Here is a 13,609-nt window from a genome sequence, read left to right as displayed (position 1 = left end):
AGTCATAAAAATAAAATGGAAGTACACTTCACCCCAGTGGAAAGACAGAAATAGAAAATATGGAACCCCGTAATGACATTTTTATAATCCTTTTTCAGAATTGAACTGTACTTTAAAGATTTTCTTGGTTTTATTTTTGAAGATCCTTAGGAATAAAGAAAGGTATACATAAAACTATTTTTCCCCTGGAAAAGTACGTATAAAGAGAATGCAGGAGTAAGCAATGTCTGTCCAGGGACCAGCTATTCTGATGTAAGTTTAACAAAGAAAAAAAATACTAAAAGGAGGAAAACATTTTCTTATAACCTTGACATCATAGCGCAGCACCTGGGCTTTTTCAGAGCGCCCTACAGCACAGATGACAGGGTTCAGGTTGGAAGGGACCTCAGGAGGTCTCTAGTCCAACCTCCTGCCGACAGCAGGGTCAGCCATGAGATCAGACCAGTTTATTCAGCCTGGTCTTGAAAACTGGAGACAGTACTCTGGATGTAGACTAACCAGTGTCAAATAAAAGGGGATAATCATGGCCATCAATCTACCATGCTGGTGTTACCATAGCCCAGGATGCTGTCAGCCTGTTTTGCTGCCAGAGCACACAGCTGGCTCATGTTCAGCTGCCACCTACCAATATCCCCAGGTTCTTTCCAGCAGAACTGCCACCAGCCAGCCACTGCCCAGGCTATACTACTGCAAAAGGTTATTCCTCCCCAGATACAGATGTTGCGTTTGTTTTCTAGAATTTCATAAGGGTCCTGCTGGCCCATTTCTCAGCCTAAGTTCCTCTGAATGGTGTCCCTGCCCTCAAGTGTATCAACTGTCCCCCATCTATTTTGTGCCACCTAGAAACTTCATGAGCATGTACTCCAACATCTCCTCCAGATCACTGATAAGGATGCTGGACAGGGCATGTCCCATTTACAGTCCCCTGCAGTAGTCCACTTGTTACTGGCTTCAAGTGGGTTGCCATCTCTTAATCGTTATCCCCCGAGCTCTATCACCCAACCAGATGGGTATCTACACGTAGTGGTTCAGACAGATGCAGTTACTTGGAAGTAACTTCCAAGGCTCCAGGTAATGGAGGCCCCAGCAGCATGGCAGTATGCAAAAGGGAGGACATTTCAAGGCAGTTTAATTAGGAATGAACCAGGCTTATTTGCCTTTCAAAAACCTCCACACCAAAAATCAAACTTACAGACTCTCCAGATCACTTAGAATGAAACGCCAGAGAAATGCCCAAGGGTATCTGAAACCAAGCGTAGTGTGTATTTCAGACGGAGTACTCACATCACTTCTAGTCGAGCCGTTCTGGAGTCATTTCCTCCAAAAGAAATGACCTCACAGGTATAGTCTCCGATATCACCTGACCATGTCTGGCTGATGAGGAGGGTTCCATCTTTCTCTACAGTGATCCTGGAACTGCTGGATGGATTTATTACAACACTGTCCTTCTTCCAAAGATACCTGAGTATTACAACGTTTCAGTTATTAATTACTCCTAAGAACTTCAAAACAGATTCAGTTGAACTGCGCTGTAAGTTATCAGCTTCTGTAACCAAACATTAAAAATGACAGGCCCCTACAGTTACTTTCAGGAGCAGGGCCTTTTAAAAAATTAAGTTTTAGATCTGTGATCGGAATGAGAAATGTAATTGCATACCAGAGACTATATATTTAATAAACAGTACTTTATATTTTACATGGAAAAGGTGAAGTATTCATAAATGTCCAAGTTCTTAAGTTCACCTTCATCGGCATTTTAACCTAGAACGTCATATGTCATACTCTGCAATTAACAGCTGAGGTGTTGGCCCATCTCTGCTAAGACTGTAATGAGACTAGACTGCCATAATCAGTAACATCTTGAAACTGCTGTGGCAAGGTTTACTAGAGCTCAGCTATCACAACACATGCATCAACACTCAACAGGGATACCTACAGCCCATAGTCTTACAGCTAAGTATCTCTACATGGCATTCTTACACCTGCATTTCTCTTTCCAAAGTTCTTTCCTCAGTTGACCCTTCTAGCACCTTCCAAACTGTTCCTTGCGTTTTCTTTTGCTCGTATTGCTTTCAGACTACATGAGTTTTCATGGCCAACGAGCATCCTCTAAGAGCTCTAGTGTAAATTTTAATAGTTAAGACAAATTCTGTCCTCCTTTATACAGTTGGAGCAGACTATAGCCCCAAGTTATTGAGTTGTTTCCAAGAACACAGGCATGCCTTGTGTGGCTTTCATGCACCCCAATGTAAACACTTCTGAAATCCTATTCCTTCTCTTTGGCTTTTACTCTCATTAAGTATCAGCTTCTGACAAGTTGGTTTTATTGATAGTGTATTAACCTTGACAGTAAAATCATGGAAGGCTATATTGAAGTCATGAAGTGGAACATAGCTCATTGTAAATAATACATAAGGCTGAAATAGAAGATGGGATTTATATGATTAATGATACAGTGTACAACCTTATAATGCAGTAATCAGGGGTCTGGTGTTAAAATCTGGGGTCCTGAAACTTTTCACCTAATGCTATTCATATAGCTTATAAAATTAAGCTGGGATAAACCACACAAATAAGAACTGACATCACCAACCTGATTGAAATTCTAGGATCATGAGTCGCTTCACATCGCAGAGTGGCTGTAGTTCCTTTGATCACAGTGCTGTCCTCAGGAGGCTGAACAATGAATGTGCGATCTGAAAGGAACACAAGCCATAGTTCAGGTGAAATTACAGCATTTTGACTTGGGTATTCACTCAGAGAGCAGGCAACTGAACATCTGTCACTCCAAGCAAGCGGGATGTTCTTCTTCAAGTCTCTGCGGTGAAAGCTCCCCTCCCTCTTAATGTCACCGCGTCAAGAAGAGGTAGTACGCTGTGGATGCAAGGAAGGAAAAGCAGTGAGGGCATGAGTCTGAGCCAGCAGTGACCTGGGTAGGAAGCGTGCTAAAGCTGTACTAACCCTCACCTGCCTGGTGGTAAGCGCCGACGGCAGCTCCCTAAGCCATAAAGCAGTAGGTATGTTCATAATATGTTATGAATGAACCCAAACATACACTGAGTCAGGAAACATGTCACACTGTTTGGAGCAGGGAAAACAAAAACACCACCAAAGAAAAATCTGTGCAAAGAGTACACTAGAAAAAAATACCCAGAAAGAGGAAAACTGAAATGGTACCCTACAATCTCATCAAATCCAGAAAAGAGGGTAGAGGAGGAGGAGCTTCTGGTAGCCTGAATTTTCCATAGAAGATAGATATGCTGTTTACTCAGATGTTTCAGAACATCTTTATTCAGGCACCTCCTGGAGACTTAGAACACAATAATTGCTGTAACTACAGCAACCAGATCCGGTGTGAAAGATCTCTATTATGCTTAACTCACGGTAGCAACAGCAGATAGCATCAGCTGAAGCAGGTAGACAGCTAGGATGAGTAGAGAAGATATGTGGATAATGTTAATCAGTCCCAAATCCCTACAGAGATAATCAGCGTCTACTGAGATACCTCATACATGCACAAGAAGGAACCATCAGCAAAATCAAAAGCTAATTCTAATAGCACAGAATTTTTAGCATTATTTCTGATGTACCTATGTATGCCTTCTAGCTTTATAATGGTGCTGTTGCTACACAAATATTAGGTTATATTCACTTTTCTTTTCCCTCTCCAGTGCAGTACAATGAGCAGGAACTATCTTTAATATGTATAAGAATCAAAAAAATTCAAAAATTATTAGGAAGGATCTCTTTTACTTGATCCATACACCTGAATATCATTCAGTTTACAACACCCTGATATGTCTAGCAACTCTATATTGTCAGTAATACGATGGCCATATGACACAAGTCCATTACATTTACTGTCAGTATTTTTTTTCAGGTATTCCCAGGTTCAGAAGGAAAAATGTTGCTGATTTAACTTACACAGTTTGAGGATTAACAAATGCCAAACATGCACCACACATCAGCAGCATAATCAGTACTTCAAGTACAGGAAAGGAGAGAAGGCCATGACATTTCTGTATTTATCATCATCGCCTTCATTGTTTTTAATTATTTTCAGTCCCAAATCAATGACCATTATTCTCTATTAGCAACGAAACCCATGTTACACTTAATTTTAACTCAGAAGTAACACAGGTGAACCTGTTGGATCAGACGCTCTTCCCCCACAGAACAAATGCTAAACCAGAGATCAAAAGCAAATGGTGAAGGACAAAATCATTTCATGAGTTGCCCTGTGCCGTGCCAATCTGTAGCATGAAGGCTGCTGTATTTGGTTTGGCTTCCAACAGTGCCCAGGGCCACAAAGAAGTACAAAGGTATGAGGAAAATCGTATCACTGTAACTGCAGCCCCAGCCCCAGTAACAGCACGGGCTGGTCTATACTGCCTGCAGACTCCTGGAAGCAGAAACCAACTGCAAATCGCCCCGTCTACAAGTTAAAAGGTCTGATTTGCAATGCAAGATTGGCCAAGGCAAAACCTGAGTAAAATCGTAATTGTGACTGAGCCTCTATTTAAATACACTTCCTTGCACAAAATAGAAAACTATATACGCATAATTTTATAAACAAAAAGGGTATTTGTGATAGGTTTCCTAAAATAGATACATTATTCCTATTAAATCATACAAGTATCTCTATTAACTAGAAAAGCCTAATTACTTATGAAAATTTCCTGAGCATACAACAAAAATTGATTAATACTTGATTAAAGTTAGACTTTAAACAAAGCATTATCCTTACTCCACACTGTCAGCATCACAAAAGCGTTCAGAGCTCCTTCAGAGTTGACTGCACAGCAAGTATAATTGCCGGCATCCTGAAGGAAAACGGGTGTTATCTGGAGCCCTCCAGATTCAAGAAGAATGAACCGAGGAATCTGAACGGAGCCACTGGCTAAGATCTGGTTTCCTGAAACACAGAAGGGAAGAACAGCATGATTAGTGTCACGTAGACTGCACGGATTAAGCGCTGCAATTCTAGTTCTTCCAAAAGACTATTACAGCCTATTCAGGCCACTGGCTCACAACAGCCCCACAACAAGCCCACTGCTCGCAGAAGCGAGGAAATGAAGAAATATGCACTAAATGACGCTACAGCATCTCATTAATAGGAATGGCCAAGAAAATGTGGTTACAGCTTTTCTACAACAACTTAATAACTGGCTACCTCTCTTCCATGAGATGGCAGGTTTTGGAGCCCCTGAAACTTCACAGGTTAGCACTGCGGTCATCCCCTCTGTAACGGTAGTATCTTCTGGAGGCTGGATAAATGCTGGTTTAATGTCTAGAATGAAAAATTTAAAAAATTCAATGCATCAGCTATCAGAAAGATCCTTTACCTATTATCACGCAGGACTTTACATCCACATTTATAGAGCTGATCATGGAGAAGGCCATGACAATAATACATGAAAACCTTTCAGCAGTGACTGTAACCTTTCATTATTCATCTCCTAGGAATTATCTAATTCAGTTTATTACCTACATGGAAAATAAAAAGCTATCAGTGCTTGTACATGTACAAGTCAGATGGCTTACAGTAAAAGGAAGATAAAGCTCAAAATGAGTGGCTGGGGGGGGGAAGTCGAGAAAACTAGATAAACAGAAGTATTTTCTTTCATCTTTATAACAGAATTCTTTAAAATGAAAAGCAACTTGAGAAAGGCATTAACTTTGAAACTTAAATGTCAGCCAAAAGAATTTAGAACCTGAGTCTTATCCAAGATATTTTCCAGGCTTCTTTCCTTCCTATTTTCCCCCAGTTACATTTCATTACATTTTTTTCTGCATTTCCCAGATATATATTGAATTGGGGGTGATGTATTTTCTGCGGCCAGTAGGATTCTGGTCAGTATGTGTAATCTGCTCTCAGGCTAAAAAATCAGCTTCCCGAAGAGGAGTTATAGTATTACAGAAATGTCTGTTAATAATCGCTTTTAAAAGAGACTACTAGGATTTGTAATTCTTCCATAGAGAAGAGTGTACTTCATTAAGAAAACCATTTAATCAGACTTTCTGGCCAAAAATAAGCCATTTAGCTTGAACTTACTTTCTTTCCCCTATCAACTGTAGTTCTAGACAAAAGGCAGACAAAATGATACCATGCACAATCATGAAGTGGTAGTTCAAATTCAGAACAGAATCACATTAGAATAGAACTAAATTATTAAGTATAAAGAAAAAAGTACATCATAATTAATCTTTCTTTTTTTTATTATTTTTTTTATTTTCACTAAGTTCTCTTTTTGTAGTGTGAAATAGGAGAGTTCACTGCAAGCCCCTAATGTCCTGGGAAGTTTTGCTACAGGCTTCAGCAGAATGTGTTGAGGCCAGAGGACATTTTGGGGTACCTTACAGCTAGGGCAGCTACGGTCGATGAAAACCAAGGTTCTGTGAGTTGAACTAAACGAGCACAGAGCGGTGGAAAAATCTGATGGATGCAGGGTCACCTACAGAAAAGACAAGGCAACTCATCGATCGATCTCGTATCACAACTCCTTACTCACTAGTCACATCCAGGTAGGTGTATGTCTGTATCTCCCCAGCTTTATTACTAGCAAAACACTGGAAGATTCCAGCATCCTGAGGACGCAGCGCGTGGATCCGCAGCCCACCGCTCAGCAGTACTTCGTAGCGGGGGTTTTCCAGCTTGCTGAGGGGAACAGCGTCCTTATACCAGACCAGGGTGGGAATGGGAACACCTTTAAAAAAGAAAGAATAATAATTTCACTGTTAGTCTTTGCAAAACATATTTTAGGTAGTCAAAATACTAAGCACTGTTCTGGTCATATCCCTGGTTTCCCATCCTTGTATACCAATTACTTATATTTTTATAAGTTCCTTTTGATAAACGGAGGCTGCATCTTACATTATCAATGGTAATAATAAACTGCAGAACATGTGGGAATAAAACCAGCAAACAGTGAAAGGGGGAATGTTGAGAAAACATGTTATCAAATTACTTTCTTCACCCAATCATATTTCATGCTACTACAAAATAAGATTTACAGCAATTTCATCTTGAAAGCCAGAATCATGCTACTTAAAGAGCAGCAGTGTGGCAATGCAGCCAGTCTATAAGACTGTTCCATCCCAAATAAGATTCCTCTGTGCTACTGTAGCTAAGATGTCAAAATAAAAATGAAATGGCAAGTTACAGATAAAAAAAATGAAGTGCTCACATGGCTGTATTCGAGTCTTAATTTGGCAGCTTAGTTTGAGCTGATGTACAAACAGCATGTTGCCAACAATGGGACAGCTTTAAACTACTATTATTCATTCTCGAGCTTCACCTGTTATTTGAAAAATGCAGACATTAAAGAGAAACAAAAATCCTACCCTAGATATAACTTACAGCCCCGTTTATTCCTGTTTCCCTTCATGTGCCTGTTCTACAAGCCCTGACACAGTTATTTCACACATTTTTGCTGCAGTCATATTGCAGCCAGCTGGGATGGAGTGGCTGTAAATTCGGTGTATACAAATAGTGTAGGATCCTCTTTTCTTCGAGAGATGTCAGGGGCCTACAACAGTCATACACAGGTCTTGCCACCCCACTCCTCACATCAGACAACATTTTAACTTTACATCCCAGAAACACCCAACTGACCAGGTGCTGAGGGCCCTGCAGTGAAGCAGGTATTTCATTATGTAATTGGATAATCACAGCATCACAAGTGTATCAAGCCAATTTAAGTTCTTTCAGCCCCAAACACGGCATTTTTGTCATCAGTAGCTATTTTTGAACACATATAACTTCAAATTTCAGAGTTTCACAGTCCCTTGTAATAAGGTAAGGAACTATGGACTTAAATTCACGAGCGAGTGATATTTGCCCAGATAGAACAAAGCAGGGTGTCACAGAAGCAATAGGGATGGGATGTCACCGATGAATTGAGCATCTGCAGACAATGAAGTTCACTGCAATGATGGCAATGACTTAAGGTTCTCAGGTGAAAGCACCTCGGGAAGATCTGTATTATCATCGCTGTCATTTTAAAAATCCCAAAGTTAAATACTATTGTATTATACTTCCATTCACATCTTGTCTCTGTATACTTATTCTCTTTATACAGACAAAAGCTATATTAACTTCTGGGATGAATGGAAAAGCAACGTATTTAACAACTGAAGAACAACATTCAGTTGCTGCTGTTTACTTTTATAAACATGTGTCATTTACTACGATCACCTCTGATGCTTTTGTTCTGCTGATAAAATAAAATGTACTCATAATCCAGAAAGTAATCATCTCAGGAAGGAAGCCACTATGCAGAGTGCATTTTCTGATAGAGAATAGACATAGTAGTAGCTTGCAATAGGCATAATTTAAATTTCATACAACAGCCCATATACAAAATTAGCGTAAATTTCAATGTTCAGAATTCTCGGTGAGAGTGTTATTCATCTCTTGAAAATCCTCCTGGGCAAACACAAATTATCACTGAGTAATGAAGAAACAGATGATGCAAAATGGAATAGTTCTCCTGATGCTGAGAAGCCTGGAAATGATTTCAAGTTTAAATAATAGCAACTCCATTTTCCCACACATTAGACTTGATAGGCACCTAGGAAATAATGAAATCCTGCATTCAGTACACTCAAACCTTTAACATTGGTGTCATTCCGTAAATCCCATTCTACTAACAGTATTGGCAAACCTTCTAATCCTATAATCACTGTGAGATACACCTTCCTATCACCAACTCAGCTGACAAACTAAATATTACCATCTCTATTTTTCTACATTTCGGTTATGGATATCTTCCTCTACTCAAAGTTATGAGCCTGAATAATAGGATCTTATCTGAGTACTCTGATGCCTGTCAGCAGCATTCATTTGGGCTTCAGTGGTCTTCCCAGAGAGATTTGTCTTCCAAGTCGTACACATTTTCTTTTATCCTTTTGCTACCTCTTTGGCTATAAAAATGGTTAAAGCCAGCTTCCTTTCCTCTCCCCCTCTCCCCCCCCCCCACATCCTTTTCTCTCCCCACACCCCCAAAGGAATTTCGCTTCTTTTCCTCTCTGAACACTTCTGGTGAAAAAATTATGAACAGGAGAAAACACTTTAAAGCCCTTTTGTACTATACCCTTCCAAGCAGCATCTGTCCTACCTTACTGTTTGAGAGATTACAGAGTGGCCTAAAAGACTAGCAATAACAAATAAAATAAGCTTATTTCTCAGCATGTCTGCAGCACTATTCATTTTTTCAGGGAGAAATTAATTGAGCGCTGTGGAGGAGAAGGCAAGGCAGGAACTGAGACTGGTTCTGGCTTTGCCACTTTCTCTGTAACCTTGGGCAAATAATGTATGCAATCTGCGGCTCAGTTTCCCCATCTGTGAAACAGATGCTTGACTCTTTGCCAAATTTAACTTACTTAAGAACCTGGATAAAAGACTCGAAATATGCACTGTGTCATTTTTGTTATTTATTTTTTATAGCCTTCTCTAGATCCCAGTGGGCTACTGGGGAATCCCAAAAGCATCTTTCCATCTACTTGTCTAAACAGGTAGAACTAAAGTCCAATTAACTGCACTCCCTAGACACCACCACCGCTGCCTGCAGCTCTAAACTTTCTATAAGCAAATAAGAAAAAGCATTTAAAGGAAACCCATTGAAAATGCAGGCAGCATCAGCAGCTGCTGAAAGATACACAACAGAGCATGGTTACTGCGCACTCTGGTACCCTGAAACTCCATTACAGGGAAGTATAAAGCTAGTCTGTGGAAGCTGCAATTTTATTTACAGTTAATCTCTGCTTATACTGTGAAATTAATCTGTCTTTCACACATTCAAAGTGCACCAAGACTTGGCAAACGGGCTTTGTGCACAGAACTTGATGGGGCTGGGGGAAATACAATCTGTCTTTCTATTTGTAGTAAAGGTGCGGGGCAGCTCTGCAGTTCCCCCAGTGCTTTATTCTAGCTCCTAGCTCGGAGCAGGGAGACAGCAATCTTCATTTAGCCTTTTTAAATGCTGGCAAATGCCAGGTTTCTGTAATAATGGATCAAAGCTCCTTTATGTTTATTTAATACTAGTACCTGGCCCTTATAAGTCTGTGCTATAGGTACTCAGCAAAATGATCCACGTGAAGACAGGTTTCCATACTCCTGCACCGCATTCTTCAGCAGATCAGATGTGTGCTATAAGAGTTCAGCAGAAATAAATAATTTTGCCTAGTAAGGGTTCCCATATCTCCAACATGACCCCATCTACTGAGAATGGTTAAGAGTGCCCTATTAATCCCCTTGGGAGCTAAAGTGCTGTAAGGAAGAGTTAGGGTAGAAGGAAGAGCCAGCCTCTTCTCTCCCCAGTCCCTCCAGGTTGTGGTTTTTTTGTTTGTTTGTTTGTTTTGTTGTTGGTTTTTTTTTTTGAGTAGGTGAAAAACATTTGAGACAGCAGATAGGTTTTTTTTCAGTGACAGTGAACTAGTCCAGAGATTCGTCAACTAATTGTGCGGTAGTGAAATATTTTTCTTTTGAAATCTCAGAATGCTTTTTTAACTCTATTTCTGTAATGATACCAACATTAGTTTTAAATTCTGCTACTTGAAAAATCTTCTCCGATTTAAAAAAAAAAAAAAAAAAAAGCCAGTATTTGTCAAAACATGCTGAAGCATAGAGTTTGGCACATGGCCAGAAAAAATGTCTAGCCAGTCACATTTCTTTCCTTTGAAATTGTCTTGTCTTAGATGCACAGGCACAGAATGCAAGAGCAGCCCAAGGACACGGCACTATTTCCACCTTCTCAGCTCCAGTAACCTCTGCGTTAGCTATTTCCTGAGCCAGAGGTTGCATTCACGCAGCTGTGTTTAATAGTCCTTACTGGATTTTTCTCCCATAAATTTTGTTTTTCTAAATAATTTTTATTTCTGATCTCAGCTACTGCCTGGACCAATGACCTCCACAGTTTATGTTTTTTGAAAAAGTGTTATCTTTCTTTTATCGCACAACTCCTATCTGAAAATTCAGCTGGGTGCCTCCTCTGCTTCCTGCACCAAGCAATGCAAAATCATCTTCCCCCATTCCCCTTCCCATATGGCACCCACCCGTCAGTCACCTCTTTCACAAAACGTCCCAGCCAATTTAACTCCTCGTTATTCAAAAACCACGGTAATCCTCCAATTAGTGACACTATTTCTACTTTTGTGTATCTTTTCTAGTTTTTCTACATAGCTCTCTCCAACAGAGTGATTAGAATTGCGTTAAGTATTTGAGATGAGGGTGCTGCCCCATGGATTCACACAGCAGCATTCTCTTATCTTTTTCTGTTTCTTTCTCCCCAGCACCTAACATTCCCAACCAGGGCTTGGCACTGAACTAAGGTTTTCAGAAAACATACCTTTTCTCCATAGTAATAGAAAATTTAATCTCTGTCAATAATTTCATCTGCCAGTTTATTGTCCAGTCAGTTCAAATCATCGGAACCTTCTGCAACTCTTTTGTGGTCAGTTTTAATGTTGACTGTTCTGAATAATTTTATATATTCAGCAAATATTACCAGCTCACTATTCACCCTCTTTTTCATGGCATTTAAGAGTATGTTGAACAGCACAGGTTCCAGCAGAGATTCCTAGGCAACTCCGTTGACAGCAGGTCCTGCTGTGACTTACTTAAAAAGCTATTAATTAACAAGATGACCTTGTTTCTTATAACCTGATAGCTTCATTTCTACAAGAGCCTTTTCGTGAGAGACCTCATCAGAGGCTTCTGACATTCCAAATCAGCCGAAGAACCCTCACGCACACACTTGCTTACCTCGCTATTTGCAAAGCTCCCTTCTGGAAAAGTAGTGTTGACCCTTTCCTACATCAAGCATTAAGAAACACTTAAATCATAGTGGAAATAATATAATCACATGTTGGCTCTGATCTAGAGGAAAAGCCCATCCAAACAAGCTGTTTGTTAGGTTAGGGTGGGTTTTTAATCAAGGGTATGTACATTTTACCCAAGGATTTGATGGCATTTTTATGGGCATTGCTTGTTAAACTCAACATTAGGGAAAGTGAGACAACAAAAAGTGCAGCCACTTGCCAAAGTCATGTAGTAATTCGTTGACCTAGACACATGCTCCAATCACAGACTGCAACACCTTGTATCTTACTAGAGTGCTAAACTAGGGGGTGCTTCTATTTCTCTGGAACTAAATCTTAAAAAAAACCCTTTTGGTTTAGGTGGAATTCTACACATTTGAAGCCTTTTATGTTATTAAAACACTTGCCAATTAAAAACTGTCTGTAATTCTCCTCCTGCAGAATTCTTAACTACACTTAAATGTCAGAGCTACTGATGCTTCTATTCATTGTAAGAGTTCCATAACTTTTAGAAAAAAGCACATGTGAATTGTTGAAATTACTGTTTACATTGAAAATGATGGGTTCCATAACCATACTTTCAACTCAGCTAATTTTCTGGCTCAAGACACTAATGTCTGTTACGTAAGGACAACTATGAAGCAAAAGCAAGCTACCAGGGGGAAGGGAGCAGGAGCTGCCCTGCTCAACAGGCAAACATGGATGTACCAGCATCACTCACACCTAAACCAAACTGGGAGGACTGCTGGATTTTCCAAGGGCAAAGGCCATCCCTCTCCCTGGGATCTGTGATAGCTAGCAGTAACGCAGAGGCCCCAAAACATGAAAAGTTTATATAAGATACTTTCATTAAAACAGAACATACAGATATCGTTCATCCTGGTTGGAATTGTTCCGCACACTCACCCATCGCCTGGCACAGGACGTCCACGTCTTTCCCCACTTCAGCCAAAATCACGCTCTCGGGTTCGGCCGTGAAATACGGTGGTTCTTTAGAACGGGGAGAGCAAACAAAAGTAAACAAACAAAGCCACAGCCAAATGAAAAAGAGGTGTTGATGTAAAGACATTCATCATATAATCTATTCACACACATTGTATTTAAGTTTGTCTCTAACTGAAAGTACTTTTCTTGATAGTAAAAACATCATAGAAAAAGCCAACAACTTTTTTTTTCCTATGCTAAGTAAGGATTCTAGAGTCAAGTCAACGTAAGGTAAGATTTAGGGGTTTGCACTGCAAGTTAATACTCAGAGCAGGGGCTACTTTTCATTTTATAGGTCTGAATCATGGAACATTTTAATTCTTCGCTCAGTAAGGCCCTCCCGAGAGGTTTGTAAAGGTTTATATTTACAACAGAGTATTTTATAGGATAGTTTGCTTCAGTATCTAAACTAAATTCCACCTCATGAAGGCATGAAGCATGCCAAATAAAGTGCCGTAGCATGTCAGAGAACCAACATCAGAGGACAAGTGCGGCATAATTAAAAAAAAAAAATTCTCAACTGTTTTATTTCTTGAAAGCAAACAGATTTAATGCTTTAATTGAAGTTATAGTAATAATCATAAAAATCCACACTTTATCATTAGGGCTAAAGAAAAGATATTGGACATTTAATTAAACAAAGACAAGATTCCAGAAATCGTAGAGTATGCTGTCATGTAACTCTTTCTTCTATGCAGCATAAAATTGAAGAGCATCATGTCAAAGTCCCACAGGCATTAAGGTTGCAGTAATTATCATGGTAACTAAAAACTGGCATAGTCTGTTCAATGCAATTATCATCTGA

The 13,609-nt window shown here is 39.8% G+C and overlaps 1 protein-coding gene across 4 annotated transcripts in view; it reads right to left on the bottom strand.

The window, feature by feature from the left end:
• The window catches only part of SDK1 (sidekick cell adhesion molecule 1), a 412,484-nt gene that overhangs the window by 137,675 nt on the left and 261,200 nt on the right, over positions 1–13,609 (bottom strand). For all 4 annotated transcript variants that reach the window (XM_055805382.1, XM_055805383.1, XM_005228982.4 and 1 more), the window contains 6 exons: positions 12,727–12,810; positions 6,513–6,707; positions 5,174–5,290; positions 4,748–4,915; positions 2,594–2,696; positions 1,285–1,461 (listed from right to left, as the gene is read on the bottom strand). In XM_055805382.1, coding sequence (XP_055661357.1) covers positions 1,285–1,461; positions 2,594–2,696; positions 4,748–4,915; positions 5,174–5,290; positions 6,513–6,707; positions 12,727–12,810 — 844 coding nt within the window. The remainder of the gene's footprint in view (positions 1–1,284; positions 1,462–2,593; positions 2,697–4,747; positions 4,916–5,173; positions 5,291–6,512; positions 6,708–12,726; positions 12,811–13,609) is intronic.

Source organism: Falco peregrinus, chromosome 5 (assembly GCF_023634155.1).
Source record: "Falco peregrinus isolate bFalPer1 chromosome 5, bFalPer1.pri, whole genome shotgun sequence".
NCBI lineage: Eukaryota > Metazoa > Chordata > Aves > Falconiformes > Falconidae > Falco > Falco peregrinus.
Note: the sequence above shows the minus strand (reverse complement) of the source record. Positions and strands in the feature narration are given on the sequence as shown.